At 36.6% G+C, this 20,401-nt stretch overlaps 1 protein-coding gene and 1 non-coding gene across 4 annotated transcripts in view; both read left to right on the top strand.

Annotated features, from left to right (window-relative positions):
• The window catches only part of DLGAP5 (DLG associated protein 5), a 40,479-nt gene that overhangs the window by 8,042 nt on the left and 12,036 nt on the right, over nt 1-20,401 (top strand). For all 3 annotated transcript variants that reach the window (XM_040477213.1, XM_040477212.1, XM_040477214.1), the window contains exons 4-13: nt 781-843; nt 2,584-2,668; nt 2,763-2,882; nt 3,635-3,705; nt 5,260-5,534; nt 6,682-6,809; nt 7,157-7,280; nt 10,384-10,469; nt 11,236-11,396; nt 16,963-17,055. In XM_040477213.1, the coding sequence (XP_040333147.1) occupies nt 781-843; nt 2,584-2,668; nt 2,763-2,882; nt 3,635-3,705; nt 5,260-5,534; nt 6,682-6,809; nt 7,157-7,280; nt 10,384-10,469; nt 11,236-11,396; nt 16,963-17,055 (1,206 nt within the window). The remainder of the gene's footprint in view (nt 1-780; nt 844-2,583; nt 2,669-2,762; nt 2,883-3,634; nt 3,706-5,259; nt 5,535-6,681; nt 6,810-7,156; nt 7,281-10,383; nt 10,470-11,235; nt 11,397-16,962; nt 17,056-20,401) is intronic.
• Nucleotides 2,159-2,263, top strand: LOC121032563 (U6 spliceosomal RNA). The gene has a single exon (XR_005791373.1). It is a non-coding gene; the product is annotated as a U6 spliceosomal RNA (small nuclear RNA).

Raw genomic sequence — 20,401 nt, 5'->3', positions numbered from 1 at the left:
TATATATATATATATATATATATATATATATATATATATATATATGTATGTATGTAGGGGGAACAAGAGGAGACCCATCATGGTGCTAAACAATAAGACTCGCCAATAATTGTTTTTTTTATTTAGATAGCCATTGTTGAATTCTCTTCTCCATGCAATCTAGAGAAAAGCCTAATTTCTTTAGCACTAGATTTTCACTGAGATTACAGAAGAAAATGACTTCTCATCTAGGGAAGAATTCTGATTATGCTTCTTAAGAAATTATACAGAGTTGACAAATATCACTTTTTAGTCAGTCTTTCTCATGCTAGATTTTTTTTCCCACATTTTGTGATTAGGTCTCATTTTTCTTATTGACAATGGAGAAATGCATAATCATGAGACTTGAAGACAAACTGTTAAAGCTATTAGAGTAAGCTCTGTGGTATCTTTTCATGAAACAGCAAACAAAAAAATCCTAATACTTAAGTCTGTTCATTTACCCCTTCTAAATATGTCCAACTAATCATATTAATGAGGATTCAAATACCTGGAAAAGATGGCTTGAAATTTCTTCTTTCAGCTGACTGAGAAATACAAGTTTTGAAGCGATTAACTTAAATGTAATTTAAATCAAGCCAGAACCAGAAAAAGTAGTAATTAAAGTTGGCAAGTATCTTTTTGCCATAAATGATTAAAGTTAAAATTTAACCTTAAAATGGAAATTTTGTTTCATAAAGAGACATGAAATTAAATTTTGCCGGTTCACTTTTTAACTTTATTTTCTTTGACTGTTTTAAGGCTGTTCCATCTTCTGTACGGATTACAAGGTCAAAGGCCAAAGACCAAATGGAGCAGACTAAGGTATAGTTGAATGTTAGTAGATAATTGTTACTAAGATGACAAATTGTACTTTTTTCTCAGAGTAAGTAAATCCATTTTTTTATCTAATATCACTTTTTTCTTTTTCTTTTTTTTTTTTAGTTTTTTTTTTTTAATGTTTTATTATTTATTTGAGAGAGAGAGAGAGACAGAGTGCAAGCAGGGGAGGGGCAGAGAGAGGAAACAGAGAATCCAAAGCAGGCTCTGGGCTCTGAGCTGTCAGCACAGAGCCTTACATGGGGCTCGAAATTACGAACTGTGAGATCATGATCTTGAACCAAAGTCAGACACTCAACCGACCAAGCCACCCAGGCACTCCTGTCTATTATCACCTTTAAGTGTAGTGATTGATTTGCTAGAGTTAATAGTACAGAAGTCAATATTAGTGCTTTGGTGACATAAAGCCATCTTGGCTGGTTACTAAGGAAATACTTAAAATATCTGTGTCCAACATCCCTTATTAGATGTATGCCAAACTTTGTGTCACACTCTTGTTTACTGGGCTTCTGTTATGCTTTCCACATCATCACCAAATGTAGATAGGGATATAAAGCATATAGGGTGGGTATGATAAAACTTATGGGTCTTCAAAACACGATTATGGATAAAGTTACTAGGAAGATTGCTAAAATAAAGTGAAGTGGGCAAGGAGGGAAATAATATGCCTCTTCATCAGGTGAGGAAGCTGAATTTCATGTATTCAGGAATGTTTGAGTCACTACCATGTTTCTCTAGTCTCTAGGGCATAGTAGTGAACAAAATAAAATTTCTTGTTTTCATTGAGCTTACATGTGAACTAGGCAGTAAAAAAAATAGGTATATAGTATGTCAGATGGTCATCAGTATTATGGAGGGGATAAAAAGTGAAGGGAGAAGGGGAGTACTGGAGTGGGTGTCAGGCAGAATTTTGATTGGGGCAGTCAAGCAGGGCCTCGCTGACGTGGCATTTTGACTGAAGTCTTATAAGGAATGGAAGAGTGAACTATGGGAAAGAGCTTTCTATCCAGGAGAAGAATTTTCTAGACATAATTCAAGGTCTTGAAGTGAAAACATGCCTAGCCTATTTAAGGATTCTCAGAAGATTATAGTCAGCTATTTTTCATAGCTTAGGTTATTAGCATTTTCTAAAGTCTAGGATTCTAAAAAGGCCTATAAAGAAGTCTGTATCATGGAAAACTTTTTTCTTCATCTCATTTTATTTGGAGAAGTGATTTTTTTTTTTTTGCCAGGTCATTTTATAATAGTAAGATTTCAGCTGAGGGGGTCAATTGATAGATAAAAAATGTGGCAACTGAGTGCTTGCTTCAGCCACACATACACTAAAATTGGAACGACACAGAGAAGATTAGCATGGCCCCTGTGCAAGGATGACACACACGTTCCTGAAGCATCCCATATTCCTCCCCCCATCCGCCACTGCCTTGGCTTTCTGCTGTGCTTGTGCTTCTGTTGCCCCTCTTTTATCTGTTGCTATTTTTGTGATGTCTTCCCCCCACCCCTATTTCCACCTTTTGGAAGTGGCTCCTCAGGGAGTGGGTCTGCTCAATCCTTCTCTTCTCACTCCACAACATTTCAGAAGAAAGTGAGGGTGGCAGAGATGGGGGGGGGGGGGGTGTCTCTACGGTTGGATTAATAAAATAACTTGAAAACCCCTCGGGGAAAAATGTGGTGATTTGATTCATTATGCAATTAAATCACATAGCACCTTAATCTTTTAAATAGATTGATAATGGGAGTGATGTTCGAGCAATTCGACCTGGTCAAAGACAAACTTCTGAAAGAAAAGCGTTGGACAAAGAGAGAAAAGGTGGGAATTTAGCAGTTACTATAAGCTCTGATGTTGCCACAACAGTAATTTAATGATTACAAAAAACGTTTGATTTGATTATTTTTTCCCACAGCCATACAGCCTGTAACGACCACATCGGTGAGAATGACTCGATCAGCCACTCAAGCAGCAAAGCAGAATGCCAGAACAGTCTCATCTACTACAACAAGAAAGCCAGTCACAAGAGCTAATGGTAAGAATGATCTAGAGTGTTTTGGTCTTTGAGGTTTTTTGTGTTCAATGTTAAAAATCATCATGTACTTCTCTGGGTAGGAGAGGAGGAAATAGGAGATTCCAGTTCCTAAAGGTAGGTTCGATGCCTCAGCATCCAGGTAGCATTCTGTGGGTACTCAAAGGTGGAAGTACCTGAATTGGTGTAAGCAGTGCTTCAAAGTGAACATTTAATGGCCCAAATAAATTACAGCCCATCCATTTGGTGGAATACAATGTAAATATTTAAGGACAGTGTTGTGAAAGAACATGATATATTGAGTGGGCAAAGAAAAACAGGTCAGATTCTGAACACTATGATCACAATCCTAAAATATGTATGTGAATATGTGAATGTAGGATAAAACTGGAAAAACATACACTAAAGTGACACTAATGATTGTTACTGAGTAATGTATTCGTGGGTTATTTTTAATTTTGTTGTGTTTGTGCTTTTCTTTATTTTCCTAATTTTCTATAATAAATATGTACTTGAAATTCAGAGGCAAAAAGTAAAGTAAAATACCTTAACACTTGGTTTTGAAAACAGATGGCCTTTACTTGGCAGGAAATTTCATCTGTTTTTATCTCATTTTATAATATGACTTAATCAAAAAATCCTTTAAGATATATATTCCTATTGCTGCCTTTTTTCCAATTCTAAATTACCTAGTGCTTTTAAAGTAGCATTTTCTATCTAATCAAAATGGTTGTTTTATTTCACTTTTATTTTAGATCATGAAACAGAGAGAAAGGCACCAAATCAAGGAAGACCTGCCAAAAATATAGAAACAAAACCTGAAAAGGTAGAGTATAAACATCTGTTTATTTCTAGATACTTTGAAAATCTCATTGCCACTTGCATAAAGCTGAAATTAAGCATACAGAGCTGCTTCAAGAGAATTAACCTACATGTGTGTTAAAACATCTTGAACCATAAAGAAGCATGAAGAGGATATATTGTTGTTGTCTTTCAGGTATTATATCCTCAGAGCTTTATAGCTAGAGAAAGGATAATTTGGTTAACAGGAGATAGAGAAATACAATAACATTAGTTGACAGAACCTTCACATGAGAATTGACTAAGCGATAAGATGTAGTAGGGTGAAATGTATTGACTTTGGATTCATTTAGGTGTGAGTTTGAATATTGTCTCTGCTTCCAATTAGCTAGATAACTTTGGACAAGTTATGAATTTGTTTTCCCCTCTCTAACATGCAATACTTACTTGGAGTAGTTTTAAGAATTAAATAACCTAACATTTCTGATAGCATCTAGCATAGAGTCTAGTAGAGTCTTCAAAAAAGATTCACCAATTTGAGGGCCCAGTTCCTTGGTTTATAAGCCACATTATAATTCCTTAACCTTAAAAATAAAAGTTTTGCCAAGCTGTAAAAAACCTGGCTAGATTTTACTAAAAAATCAAATCTGGATCCTCCAGGAAGACAGCATATGGTGAATCTTCACGAGTAAGCAGCTGGACCTCATATTCTTCCCTTAAGATTGATTTCCTCTTTAAGGATTATCACTAGGTTTTTACTTTCACTTCCATGTTGGCCTCAGAGATAGTATCACCCTTAAATTCTTGTCCAGGTTGAAATAAGTCCTGGGAATATATCACATGATGACTATAGTTAATAATATTGTATTGCATATTTGAAAGTTGTTTAGAGTAGATCTTAAAAGTTCTCATCACCAAAAAAATTCTGTAACTATAGTGATACATGTTAACTAGACTTAACTGTGGTGATCATTGCACAATATATACAAATATTGAATCATGTTATACACTTGAAACTAATACAATGTTACATGTCAATTATATCTCTATTAAAAAAAACAAGTAATTACATTGACTTGAAAAATAAAATATACTTCACATTTTATATGGTTCATCTTATTGTGTAATGTTAAAAAATAATTTTGCTCATATGACAAGGTTATTTATAATCAAGGTTATTTACAGAAATGATTTGGTACTTGACAGTAGTAGTTATCTAATAAACGTTGGATTTCTGATTCTCAAACTATTGTAATTATCATAATCAAAGTAAAAAGAGATCTGTATTTGTTAGGTGAGTAATTTTTCCATTTTAGTTTTCATATATTTTAATTTGTTGTAATACCTAAAACCTATTATTTATTCCTATAATGAGAATTGGTTCTCCCTCTTTCTGGATCTTAGCATTGGTTTAGTATAGTTGGTCTTCTGATATACATTTCATTGTATTTGTTTTTGTCGTCTCTTCAATTATGTATGTGGGACATAGATCTCAACTGTCACATTTTCAGCCTGTAAAAATTGGTCAAATATATCCCAGAAGAGCAATTCTCACCCTATTCTGTTTACTTACAACTAGGTCATTTCTTTTAAACTTGATAGTGAAGAAAATACTTTGGATTCACAAACCAGTACAACAAATGGAATGGATCCAGATGGAGTCTTATCAAAACTAGAAAACTTACCTAAGACAAATACTGCAAAAACGAAAGGAAAGAATTCCTTCGCACCTCAAGATTTTATGTTTCAGCCATTGGATGGTCTGAGGACCTATCAAGTAACACCTATGACTCCCAGAAGTGCCAATGCTTTCTTGACACCCAGTTATACCTGGACCCCTTTAGAAACAGAAATGTAAGAATGTAATGTTAATAATGAATTCCTTGCTAAGATGGTAACAAATGCCTTTCTTAGATTTGGCCTGTGCTTTTTAAAAGTTATTATTTAGTTAATTTAATGATAACTCATTAAAATTTGGTTAAATTCTTCAGAAGGCTACAATAATCTATTTGACAGTTTTGATATTTCCTGTGCATTGTTATTAACCTTATTTTCCTAGTACAATTTATGTTTCATTGCTTTTAATAAGTGACTTTATTATAACACTTGGAAATAAATTTTTAGAAGAAGTTGCCGGGGTACCTGAGTGGCTCAGTCAGTTAAGTGTCTGACTTCGGCTCGGGTCATGATCTTGTGGTTTGTGAGTTCGAGCCCTGCATCAGGCTGTGCTGACAGTTCGGAGCCTGGAGCCCGCTTCAGATTCTGTGTCTCCCTCTCTCTCTGCCCCTCCCACGCTCATGCTCGCTCTCTCTCTCTCTCTCTCTGTCAAAAATAAATAAACATTAAAAAAAAAAAAAAAAGAAGTTGCTATAATACTGTAGCTCAGACGTGGGCTTTGGTTTGTGTTCTTTTGCTGAGTACACTTTAGAAAAACTGATTAACTTGCAAAGTGGAGCGGGGAGAGGGATCAGTTGGACTCTTTAAAAGAAAAGACAGGATTGTTTTGCAGACTGGCTGTTGGCAGATTTACTAGAAACTGCCCGGCAGCAGCAAGACTGCTAAGTGTTTATTTCATTAAGAGATCTTCAAAGTATTTAGATCTCATTATAATTAGTGAAGATGAACATTCCCACTACATAGGTGTTTAAATTTTTCTGCTCCAGAAAGGACCTATTGTTTTAAAAATAAACATATTTCGGGGCACTTGGGTGACTCAGTAGGTTGAGCGTCTGATTTCAACTCAGGTCATGAGTTTGTGGTCAGTGAGTTCGAGCCCACATGGGACTTGCTGCTATCCCTGCAGACTCTGGTTCGTATCCTCTGTCCCCCTCTCTCTGCCCCGCTCATGCTGTGCTCTCTCAAAAATAAATATTTAAAATAAAATAAAAATAAGTATTTTTATTTTATCCCAGGTTTTTAAAAAGCAATGTAATTTTGAAATACTTCAATTAGATATATAGGGTTCATGCTTCATAAAGTGTATTTTTGCTATTGCTTTTAGTGCTAAGACTCAAGAACAAACAAAAGAAATTCTGGCCCAAAAGTGTAAAACTTCCTCTGCGAAGATAGTACATCAAGATTCAAATAAACTGCAGTGTCCTTTGGGTTCTCTCACAGTTTGGAATAAAGGTATGGTATTTTAATTAAATTTTTACTTACCTTCTGGACTATGATTTATCAGAGATTTGTTTAGAGCCACAGAGTCAGAAGAGATGGGAAACCTGGGGAAAGACATCCAGACAGAGAATTGGAATGAGGAATGCAGACTGAGAGAAGGGGGGAAATGCAAATTTGAAGAGATGAAAATGTCAAGACGCTTTAGAGGAGACGTGATAAATGAAATCATTGAAGCAGAAATAAAATGTTAAAGTTCAACAATGAAAAAATTGAAGGATTCTAAAATTTTGTCTTTTGTAGGGGATGGCATTTTAGAAAAACTGCTGCTTTGAAATTTACCTGTGGTGTTTTCTTTGTAGAACATGTCTTAAATAAAGATGAAACTACTAAAAATTCAAATGGCCTCCCAACAAAAGAAGTCCCATCACTTGAAATAAATGAAGATCAGGTATCTCAGCCACAACATGATGTGCCATATTTCAGGTCTGTCCATTTTGTTCCTAGTGTAAAATGTTTGCATTAATGTCTAGATATTTAAAACCCAAATTAAACTATTTTAACCTTTATATAATAGATGAATTAAACTCTTAGTGATTTTTATTTATCTTTTAAATTTTAATTATGGGGGCGTCCTGGGTGGCTCAGTCAGTTAAGCATCCGACTTCGGCTTAGGTCAAGATCTCATGGTCTGTGAGTTCAAGTCGCACATTCGGCTCTGTGGGCACAGCTCAGCCTGGAGCCTGATTCAGATTCTGTCTCTCCTTCTCTCTGTCCTTCCCCCACTCACACTCTGTCTTTCTCTCAAAAGTAAATAAACATTAAAAAAAAAAACCTTTTTTAACTTATGTTTTCAGTAGCTGGTACTTTAATTCATGTGGTTCCTAGTTCAAAAGGTAGAAAAAGGTACAAGTGAGAAGCCCTTTCTCAACTGTCTCCTAACTCCATGGTTAATCTTCCATGGAGGCCAGTGTTACTGATGTTTTATGAAAACTTTCAGAGAGATAGATAACATATATGTAGACAAGCATACATATTTTTTCCCGTTTTTAATATACACAGTAGTTTACTATTCTGCTTTCGTTTAACGTTCATTGTGGGAGACATTCCATTTTAATACTTAAAGAGCTTACTCGTGTTGTGTGTGTGTGTGTGTGTGTGTGTGTGTGTGTGTGTTTTATGACCATATAGTATCCATTATGTGATGTACCACTATTTACTTAATAGTAAATTGCTGGTGCTCATTATTTACACTGAGGTCAGTCCATTACTAATACAATCAAGGCTGCAAGGAACAACCTTGTATGCATTCCAATTCTCTCATGTGAAAATATATAACAACCTCAATTTACATTCCTTTCAGCAAGTTATGGGAATTCCTATTTTCTCATACTGTTTACACCCTCGACAAAGAAACTGAGTTAACCTTTATTTTACAAAGGAAGGTTAGTGGGAGATGGTAGGAAGCTCTTTGGCCTTCTAAGTCATGAAGTAGGATTATGTTTTTCCATCTGTGAAGAGTGAAAATTAACATCCTTTTGCGGAAACTCAACCATGTCACTTAACAGGCCTTGGAAACAAATCAGTGGACTGCATTTGGAGAAAGGCCCCACCATTCCACATCACACAGGAAATAATTACATGCTCTTCTTTTTTTTTTTTTAAACTTTTTATTGTGGAAAATTTAAAACATATGAAAGTACAGGGAACAGTACGCTGAACTCCCTTGTACTCATCACTCAGGGTCAATCTTGTTTCATATTTACATATACTTCTGACTCAAGATGTTTTAAGAAAATCCCAAATAATCATATCATTTCACCCATTAATATTTCTGTAGGTATTTTTCAAAGTTGAAAACTCATGTTAACATTAACCATAATATTTATTGTGCTTAATGTAATAATAATAATTACTTGGGGCGCTTGGGTGGCCCAGTCGGTTAAGCGCCTGACTTCGGTTCAGGTCACGATTTCACCGTTCGTGGGTTCGAGCCCGGCGCTGGGCCCTGTGCTGACCGTTGAGAGCCTGGAGCCTGCTTTAGATTCTGTGTCTCCCTCTCTCTCTAACCCCTCCCTCACTCGTGCTCTGTCCCTCTCTGTCTCTCAAAAACTAAACGTTAAAAAAATAATAATAATTACTTAATGTCATAAAATATCCAGTCAGTATTCAAATTTCCAAATTATAATCCACACGCAGGCATGAGCACAACATGCTTATGTACATGCTGTTTTTCTTTTTTTTTTTTTTTAATGTTTTATTTATTTTTGAGACAGAGACAGAGCATGAGCAGGGGAGGGGCAGAGAGAGAGGGAGACACAGAATCCGAAGCAGGCTCCAGGCTCTGAGCTGTCAGCACAGAGCCTGATGCGGGGCTCGAACCCATGAACTGCAAGATCATGACCTGAGCTGAAGTCGGACGCCCAACCGACTGAGCCACCCAGGCACCCCAATGCTGTTTTTCTTGAGTAAATGCAGCAAGGACATTCTCATACCTTTTTCAACATAAGATTAACAATTTTTTGAGCTTTGCCAATCAAGTAGATAAGTAGGTAAGATACTATCTTGCTGCAGTTTTAATGTTTATTTATTCTATTATTAACAAGTTTCTTTTTATGTGTTTGAAAGCCACTTCAATTATTTTTAGAGCTTGAGATTTTAGAACTGTAATGAATTTTAGAGATTTAGCTAATCCGTTGTGTTTTCAACTGTGAGACATTGAGACAATGAGAAATTTACCCATCTTAATAACATCAGATCTAAGCCAGGTCTCCTTTCTCATAAATTAAGTCATTCTCTGTCATGCTATTAGATATAAACAGTTAAAATTTTCTTCTAGGAAACAAAAACTATCCTCAGTTTCTCCTGCTAGGATGCTTCTAATAAAGAAACAGATTACGATCACCTTAGGCCAGTTTCTTAACCTTGGCACTATTGACATTTTAGACTAGATAATTCTCATGGGGACCATCTTCTGCATTCCAGATTGGTAACATCCTTGGCCAGTAGTGCCCCTCCAGTTCATGACAAAAATGCCTCTAGACAGTGTGAAATATGTCCGGGGAGGGCGGGGTGGGGGGGGGTGGTGGATACAAAATTGACCCCTGTTGAGAACCACTGCCTTTGGAGTGGCAAGCAAAGCCTACTAATTACAGAGAACCTGTAGGGCCTTATAACTGTAATTGCATACTTACAGTGTTTGGCTTCAGCTTACTCTTGAGAGTTGAGTTGGTCTTCATTCCATGGTCAATAACAGAGAACTAATAACAGAGATAAAGAACATCTGATTATTTCTGTGAAGTCTCTGAAAAATAAGAACAGAAGAAGTTGGAAATAATAGTGTAGTGTGAAAAGTGGGCTCTTGGCACTAACCCATTTGCATAAGTTCTAGGTGTAGAAAGATGGACATAGGGTATCAACTTGTATTTATGGATTTAATGTATCACAATTCATAAAATCAGCATCAATGCTGAAAAATTAACATCGTGCCTATCTTTTACACCTTTCTAATGTTATATGTGTCATAATGCAAATACTTAGATATTAGTATGAGAAACATTTGTAAAACAAATGTATATCATAATTTTAGAAATATTCTTCAGTCAGAAACTGAGAAATTAACTTCGCACTGCTTGGAGTGGGACAGGAAGCTTGAATTGGACATTCCAGATGATGGTGAGGGAACGTTTATATTTTTTTTATGTTTTAGTTTTGTGTTTTTAAATATAGTTACACATTTATCTGAAACATAAAGATCTAGTGTCCAACTTCATAGTTACATTGTTATTCAAAACAGCAGGAATTTTTTATATCTCAACATACATTTGCTAATATCTCTGTGCTAAATTGGTACATGACTTAAGAGATACAAGGAATTGGAATATTGATTATTCCTGAAAATTAGACATTTGCTTATTATTAGATATTTTTTATGTAACTATGAGTGACATCTGTAATGGTATTGTTTAAACAAAAATATTTTCTGAATGAAAATAATCCCAAATCAATAATCAATATGGAAATCACTACCTAAATCAATATGGAACAGATTTTCAGAAAAACTCCTTAATTAGACTTATTTGGGGAAGCTGTTTAGAAAAAAGTCATTTGTGTTCTGTCAATGTGAAGCCCTTCGTGGATACTGTTGTGTGATGAGTTGTTTGAGGCTAAATTCTTATTAAATACAAGTAGAGGTAAAATGCCATTTATTGTGCAGCGGTATGTATGAGAATGAATATTGCTGATTTTTAGCAGGAATTGAAGCAGGCAGTTAATGCTCAGTATTTGTAAGACAGAGTTTTGCAGTGCTGTTTTTTGTTTTGCATTAAGTTAAAAATTTTGAAATTTATGGTGAGGCCTTATCAATTGGTGGGCTGACAATATAGGTCTAGTTTTTTTTTTTTTTGTCTTTTAACTTTTGAAAACCTCATCTTTCCTCTAGCTAAAGATCTTATTCGCACAGCAGTTGGGCAAACAAGACTCCTTATGAAGGAAAGGTTCAAGCAGTTTGAAGGGCTGGTGGACAATTGTGAATACAAACGAGGTGAGAAGGAGACGACCTGTACAGATCTGGATGGATTTTGGGATATGGTTAGTTTTCAGGTACGTGGTCAAGCATTTTCATTATATTAACTCTGAGCCTGATCTTTTTGAAAATGAGGTTGGGGCACCTGGGTGGCTTAGTCAGTTGAGCCTCCTATTTTGGCTCAGGTCATGATCTCATGGTTCATGAGTTCAAGCCCTGCATCGGGCTCCTCTGCTGTTAGCACAGAGCCTGCTTAGGATCCTTTCTCCCCCTCTGTCTCTGCCCCTCCCTTGCTTGTGCTCTCTTTCTCAAAAATAAAATAAACATTAAAAAAAATGAGATTAAAAAATGAGGTTGGGGCGCCTGGGTAGCTTGGTTAAGCATCTGATTTCAGCTCAGGTCATGATCTCACAGTTTGTGAGTTCAAGCCCCACATTGGGCTCTGTGCTGACAGCTTGGAGCCTGGAGCCTGCTTCGGATTCTGTGTCTCCCTCTCTTTCTGGCCCTTCCCCACTTGTGCTCTGTCTTTCTGTATCTCAAAAGTGAATAAACACTAAAAAAAAGAGGTTAACAATAATAAAATGGGGATAATGGAACTGCTTTTTAGGTATCAATAATGTTAAATGACATATCAGACAGCATCTTTATAAACTGTAAAGTACTGTCTAGGGGGACCTAGATGGCTCAGTCAGTTAATTGAGTCAGCCAACTCGACTCAGGTCATGATCTTGCAGTTTGTGGGTTCAAGCCCTGCGTCAGGCTCTGTGCTAACAGCTCAGAGCCTGGAGCCTGCTTCGGATTCTGTGTCTCCCTCTCTCTCTGCCCCTCCCCCGCTCGTGTTCACTCGTGCGCTCCCTCTCTCTCAAAAATAAATAAACATGAAAAAAATTAAAGTACTGTCTAAATTTTATAAATGATGTCTACTTCTTCCTTGTATTGTCAGGATGATTTCTGGATAGTTTGGAATGTTGTTTAGACTGTAATGATTCTGCTTTTTAGAAAAATGAGCAAATCTAGTCCTTACTAATTCAGATCATCTAGCAGTTATTGAGTTCTAACTGTGTGCCAGGCATTATACCAGAAGTTGAAAAATAAGGCACATTCTCTCTCCCAGAGAAGCTTGTAGTTTATTAGTGAGTCAGACACAGGATATAATTCTAATCTAATGTACAAAGTGCTATAGTGGAGGGAATCACTAGGAAGATCAGGAAAAGCATGGGAGGAGATGACACTTTCTAGCTTCTTGACTTATTTTATAGATGTACATACAAAATATTATTTCAGGAACCAGTAGCCAAAAGTCATTAGACATTTGAGGACAGCCTTGAATCTGAAAAAAAGAAAAAAAAAGTCAAAAGCAAGTTTCTTCTCAGGAAGAAAACTTTTTGGATGAAGGAAATGAAGACAATACAAGGAGAAAATAACTTTTTTTTTTTTTTTAATGTTTATTTGTTTTGAGAGAGACAGAAAGACTGGGCACAAGCAGGGGAAGGGCAGAGAGAGAGGGAGACACAGAATCTGAAGCAGACTCCAGGCTCTTAGCTGTCAGCACAGAGCCCAATGCGGGGCTTGAACTCACAAACCTTGAGATCATGACTTGAGCCAAAGTCGGCCACTTACCTGACTGAGCCACCCAGGCACCCCAGAAAAGAACTTTTACATGCAAGTGTTAATATTCTCAAAGGGAACAGATGTTTCATCTGTCTATTTTTTTTTTAATTTTTTTAACGTTTTATTTATTTTTGAGACAGAGAGAGACAGAGCATGAACGGGGGAGGGGCAGAGAGAGAGGGAGACACAGAATCAGAAGCAGGCTCCAGGCTCTGAGCCATCAGCCCAGAGCCCGACGCGGGGCTCGAACTCACGGACTGCAAGATCGTGACCTGAGCTGAAGTCGGACACTTAACCGACTGAGCCACCCAGGTGCCCCTCATGTGTCTATTAAGAACAGCTGTTAAAAAAACATTCAGAGAACAACAAAAATTATTCTTTGAAGTTAAAAACTGTGAGAGCAGAAATGTAAGATTCAGTAGAAAGATGGAATATGAAGTTAAGATCTCCCATAAAATAGAGCGAAGAGAGAGATGTAAAGTAGCAGAGATTGAATAAGATAAGTAGATAAGAAGATTAAGTGGACTGGTCTAGGAAGTATAATATCTAAATAATAGGAATTCCAGAAAAAGAGAACAGAAAAAATAATGGAGAGGAAATAACCAATGAAATAGTTGAAATTTTTTTCCCAAACCGGAGGACCTGAATTCCAGATCGAAGGGAGCCATTGAGTATCTAGCATTGTGAATCAGAGTAAGCCCACCCCAATGCACATTATTAAATATGATTGTACAACTTTAGGGATGAAGAGAAAAATCTAGAAACTTCCAGAGAGGGAAAACAAGTCTTATACAAAGGATCAAGAATCAGAATAGCCTTGGATTTCTCAACAGCAACACTGAAAGCTGAGAAAACAATGCCCTCAAACTTCTGAGGGAAAATAAGTTCCAACTTGGAGTTTTGTACCCAACCAATCATATGTGAGGGTGAAAAGGCACTTTTTAGACACACACAGTCTCAAATTTTACCTCCCATGTTCTCTTTCTTAGAAAACCAAGTGAGAATGTACCTCACAAAAATGATGGAGTAAACCAAGAAATGGGAGGAGGTGGGACTGAGTGTCAGAAAGGGGTAAGGGAATTGGGGCTGAGTTGTGGTGAGGTGTGTAGTTTACGAAGCAGTGGTTGAGATTAGAGCAGGAGGACCTGGTCCGTGTGAGATTGAGCTAAATATATAATACCTGATTTGTTTGCTAGCTTTTTCACTTATTTTTTATTTTTAGAGAGAGTGAAAAAAGACAAGTGGGAGAGGGGCAGAGGGAGAAATTGAGAGAATCCCAAGCAGGCTCCAGGCTGAGCGGGGCTCCATCACGTGACCCTGGGATCATGACCTGAGCTGAAATCCAGAGTTGGATGCTCAACTGACCGAGCCACACAGGCGCCCCTGTTTGCTTTTTAAATTGTATTCAGAGGAGGTTTTTATAAAATTTAGAGGTGAATTGATGATAGATACATAAAAACCAAGCAAATGAAAAGCAAAAACAGTATTCAGAGTAGAGAAAAAGTGAAGGAAAGATAATGTCCATTGCTGTATGGCCCTGACGTGAATAGTGTTGAGGTAGTCATGGTGATGTTAAGTATTGCTTTATGACCAGTTTTTACATATTTTCCAGTTTTGATAATGAGTTGTTTCACTAGCATCATTCAATGGTAACCAATTAATTTTGTTTTTTAATATTAATAATTGATAGATTTGAAGGTGTGTTTATATGAGTTGTTTATAATGTGTTTATATGAGTGTGTTTATAATGAGTTGTTTCACTAGCATCATTCAATGGTAACCAATTAATTTTGTTTTTTAATATTAATAATTGATAGATTTGAAGGTGTGTTTATATTGTTTATATTGAGTATCTGTTGATACTCATTTCCCAGCTTTGGCCATTGGGAGCCTCTTCAAGTTGCCTTCTGGGACCTTTTTTTTTTTTTTTCCTTTAAGAGCTTTTCTGAAGTTTAATATCATAAAACTTACCAGTTCTGAATGCACAGTTCAATGATTTTCAGTAAATTTGCAGAGTTGTGCATCCGTCACCACAATCCAAGTGTAGAATATTTTCAGCATTAAGAGACCTTTCTTTTCTGTATGCAAGTGAATCCCCATTCCCACTCCCAGCCCCAAGCAACTTACTCCATAGATTTGCCGTTTCTGGACACTTCATATTAAGTAAAATAATACCATATGTAGTCTTTCATATATGGCTTCTTTCACTTAGCATGATGTTTTTGAGGTTCTTCCATGTTGTGCGATGTATCTGTACTTCGTTCCTTTTCATTGCTGAGTAGTAGTTCTTTGGGTAAATACACCATTCTCTATTCACCAGTTGAAGGACACTTGGATTGTTTCTACTTTGGTGATTATGAATATCTTCTTTGAATATTCACATACAAATCTTAGTGTGGACATAAGTTTTCATTTCCCTTGAGGTAAATATCTAGATATTGCTAGGACATATAGTAAATTTATGTTTGACTTTTAAGAAACTGCTTTACTGTTTGCCAAAGTGATTGTAATATTTTACTTTCCTGCCAACAATGTATGAGTTTTCCTATGTCTCCACATCCTGACTAGTACTTGTTACTGTCTGTCTAGCGGAACCATTGTAGTGGGTACGAAGTATTTGTTGTAGTTTTGATTTGCATTTCCCTAATGAATTATGATAATTATCTTTTCATGTGTTTGTTAGCCATTTAAATGTCTTCTTTGGTGAAATTTCTATTCAAATCTTTTGGCCGTTTTGTTTGTCTTTTTGTTTTTGAGTTCTAACTGTTCTTTGTACATTCTGAAGACAAGTCTTTTATCAGAAATATTATTTGCAAATACTTTCCCCCACTTTGTAGCTTGTCTTAATTTTCTTAATGGTGTCTTTTGAAGTGTAAATTGTTTTTAATTTTGATGATATTCAACTTATCAACTTTTTTCTTCGATGTTGTGATTTTTGACACCATGTCTAAGAACTCTTTTTTTGCCAAATGTCGGCTCACAAAGATTTTCTTATGTTTTTTTCTCAAAGTGTAGTTCTAGCTCTACAGTTAGGTATATGATTCATTTGGAGTTCATTTTTGTGTATGATATAGGAAATTCATCTTTTTTCTTGTGTATATCCAATTTCCCCAGCACTGTTGTTGAAAAGACTATCCTTTCCTCATTGGATTACATTGACACATTGTTGAACATCAGTTGGTCATAGTGTAATCCTGAATCTTTTTGACATTTACATTTTTTCAGGAGAGAGAAATTGAGAGTATGCATGTGTATAAATGCATAATAGGGGGTTTGAAGCATGTTTACTAAATTATTAACAATGGTTTCCTCTTTGGAGGAGACTGGAAGTACCAGAAAGATGGGAATCATACACTGACAACACTGACTCCATCTTTGGCCCTGCATCTTGTCCACGCCTATACAATGACCTCTCTTGGGGCTACATTTTCTAGGCCCCATGGAGGTTAACGTAAGAACGTAAGCCTTGACCGGAATGCGGGAAGGCTTGTTCTGATCTTCCCTAAAGTGGTGCACAGAAGGCGCCACTTTAGATAACTAGTTGAGATGAGGACCATACCAGAAGGATAAGGATCATACATTCTTATCCTGCTAGTAGGTATTACATGTATCTTTTAAAATAAGATTCTGTCAAGAGAATGAGAAGGCAAGCCACAGACTGAAAGTATTTGCAAAAGACATTGTGTTTAAAAAAAAAAAAAAAAGAAAAAGACATATCGTGTTCACATTGTATAGTTTAGGAAACAAACATTTAGGATATCCCTCCTACATTTTATTGGTCAAAAATAAATTAGGAGGGTTCTTCATATTTGACATCTTTTCTGTAGATTTTGGAAGTTTGTCAAAGCACAAATAACAATTTTACCATAAGAATTCTTAATTTCAATACTAAATTGAGGATGGCTTCGTCTAATTTTATATGCCATCAGTCCAACTCCCCATTCTCAATTTTTTTGAAGCTTCAGTTCACTGGTTTTTCATTTTAATAAAGTTAGGATTAATCTGATAAACATGTGCTTTATTTACTAACAGATAGAAGATGTAAACCAAAAATTCAACAATTTGACTAAACTTGAGGAATCTGGATGGCAGAACAATAATAATACAAACAAAAAAGTCTTTCGGGTAAGTGTGTGGGTTTTATATCCAAATTTCTAGCAGATTCTTCTACTTTAATGAATTTTTATTTTTCAGCTTTAAAAACATTTAGCTTCAGATTTTTCATCTTTTTACCAGTGAAGTTCCATATATTACATACAACGTCTGGATTGCCTTTGATGAAGCAAGGAAATTCAACTAAATTCTAAATCAGCCAGATCTTAAATTCAGCTAAACACTAAATTCTTTCTGGAGGGCAGGAGGTAGGGGCTATAATTGAATGGGGACACGCAAAGGGCTTCTAAGTTAGCAAATAGTGGGTATATGCATGTTTGTTTGTTTTAAATATATTTTTAAAGTTTATTTGTTATTTAGAGAGAGAGAGCAAGACAGCATGATTGGGGAAGGGGCAGAGAGAGAAGGAGAGAGAATCCCAGGCAAGGTCCTTACTGTCAGCACAGAGCCAGATGAGGGGCTCAAACCCACATACTGTGAGATCATGACCTGAGCTGAAATCAGGAGTTGGCCACTCAACTGAATGAGCCATTCAGGCACCCCTTCATGTTTGTTTTACACTTCAAACTGTACATTTTGTTGTAAAACATCCATTTTGTTCTAATAATAACAGGAGTACTACATGATTGATATAATGCTTAGTGTGTGCCAAGTATTGTTCTATGTATTTTATGTGTATAAGCTCATTTAATCATCACAACAGTCCTGTGAAGTAGGCTCTGTTCTCCCCAAGCTATAGTTGAAAAACCTCATGTCCAGAAAGATTAAATCACTTGCCAAATGCGGAGCTGTGTTTCACGGCCAGGCTTCTCTTTCCAGAATCCATATTCTTAATCAGTAGGCTGTGCCACCTCTTTGTTTTTATATATTCTTTTGTGTGCTCTATTTCAAAATGAAATAGTTTTTAAATAGGAAAGAGGGACAATGGCTCTTTAGAACATCTGTCTTCTTCCCTATGCTTTATCTTGTAAATTTTCCTATTTTCTCTAAAATTTGCTTTGTTAACGTGAAAGATTCCATTCTTCTCTATTTGTAGTACTTTTTTTTTCTAGTAATGTTTTGAACTCAGAGTTTCTGGTCAAATGGATACTTCTCAAACCACCTTAGAGCATTGCCAGTGTTTCTTTACATTTTATTTTTATTTAGTTGTATTTTTTTTGAGAGAGAGTGTGTGCATGCACATGTGCACAAGCAGGGGAGGGGCAGGGAGAGAGGGAGAGAGAGAATTCCAAGCAGGCTGTATGCCCAGTACAGAGCCCAACGAGGGGCTCGGATCTCACCACCATGAGATCATGACCTGAGCCGAAATCAAGAGTCAGATGTGCTTAACCAACTGAGCTACCCAGACACCCCTCTTTATATTTTAGAAGAATACCTTTGGTTATAGAATTAGGTTTCTAGTTTAGTACTTTATTCTTATGTAACCCAAATAAAATGTCTGTTTTAAATCCTATCTTAGGGACGTAAGATAGTAGAGTATTAAAAGAACCTGTTACACGGGTACCTGGATGGCTTAGTCTGCTAAGTGTCCAACCCTTGATTTCAGCTCAGGTCATGATCTCATGGTCATGAGATCAAGTCCCGTCAGACTCCGAGCTGAGTGTGGAACCTGTTTGGGACTCTCTCTCCCTTTCTCTCTGCCCCTCCCCTGCTCGTATTCGCACACGTGTACATGCTCTCTCTGTCTCTCTCAAAAATAAATAAATAAGAATTTAAAAGAATTTATTACCAAATTATTTGACTAATGCAGTCTCATGACAAGGACGCTGAGGACAGTGACTAAATTAATTGAATGAATTTCAAATCTGCCAAACAGTGAAAAATGCTGGGACAATTTGAAGCTACCATGGGTATTTCTTATTGAGTACTCAGTCCTGGAAACATGAACATCATCAGTGCTGCAGGTAGCGTTATATCAGAGCCTTGTAATTCTGTCCCTTATCACCAGGTGTCTCTCTCCTCTTACTCTATTTTACAGGCTACTATTAAGATTATCAAACAAATAAAGTAAAATTAATACCTATACTTTGATCCTCTTCCCTCTTACTTATTCATCGATCTGTCATTCCATCAATTAGCCTTTTTTTCCTCTCTTCCTGTCTCTTTTCCATCAGCTTTTAGACATGTTTGAGGGTCTTAGCTTTGCTTACATTAAAAAAAACCCTTAAACCTGTGATGTTCCCATCTCCGAATCACAGACAAGTTTCCTGGAAAAGTTGTCTGTACTCTGCGGTTACTGTTTTGGTCCTCACTTCTCTCTCCAACTCACTGCAAGTCAACTTCACCCTTCTTGATGCCTCTAGAACAGTTATCACCAGGGGTATTGATTCTCTAGTTGCTGAGTTATTAGATACTTACTTAATTATAAAATCTAATCCTTCTGCAGGATTAAATACAGTTGATTCCCTCTTTCTTGAAATTATATTCTAATTTTTCCTCCTGTCTCTGTGCCCATTTTCAGTCATGTTTGTATGTTTGTTTTTCCATTTATCCCTTAAATGTTTGTGATACTCTTATTCCTACCTCAACTCTCTTCTTTCCTTCCACATTTTTTCTGTGCAATCTTCCCCATCCTGTGATGAGTCCCAAATCTGTATTTCAAAACACATGTACTGCTAAGCTCTACCTCTATATATCCTGACTCCATAAAACTTAAAATCAGTATGCCTCGGGGCACCTGGGTGATTCAGTCACTTAAGCGTCCGACTTCAGCTCAGGTCATGATCTCACGGTTCATGGGTTTGAGCCCCACATCAGGCTCTGTGCTGACAGCTCAGAGCCTGCAGCCTGCTTCAGATTCTGTGCCTCTCTCTCTGCCCCTCCCCCATTTGCACTCTGTGTGTGTCTCTCTCTCTCTCAAAAATAAACATTAAAACGATTAAAAAAAAAAAAAGTCCCAAACTGAAGTCATCTGCACACACATTGATATTTCTGTCTCAGAGAATGATATTCCCACTAGGTGTCTGAGGTATCTTCTTTAGTCCTTTCTCTATTTCACCATCTCTACCCTCCACACATCCAATAGATTGCTAAGTCCTCTCAGTTCTCCCCCTTAACATATCTCTTGAAGCCATTCATGGCTTTTCCATTTCTCCTCCTTAATCTAATTACTATCATCTTTACCCAGTATCAGTGCAATAGTCTCCTTCCTAACTGACTTGTAACCTCCAGTCAGTTCTCCATTCTCCAGGCTATAGACAGAATGACCTTTCGAAACACACAGCCGATAATGTTAATCTCCTGATTAAAAGTCATCGATAAACTCTATTTCTTTGTCCTCTGTATAAATGTGGCTCTTTAAAATGGTTACATGCAAGGGATTTTAAAATCTATCTGTTGTTACCTCCCAGCTGTGCTA

This window comes from Herpailurus yagouaroundi, unplaced genomic scaffold, assembly GCF_014898765.1.
Source record: "Herpailurus yagouaroundi ecotype Mexico unplaced genomic scaffold, PumYag 141, whole genome shotgun sequence".
In the NCBI taxonomy this organism is placed as follows: Eukaryota; Metazoa; Chordata; class Mammalia; order Carnivora; family Felidae; genus Herpailurus; species Herpailurus yagouaroundi.
Note: the sequence above shows the minus strand (reverse complement) of the source record. Positions and strands in the feature narration are given on the sequence as shown.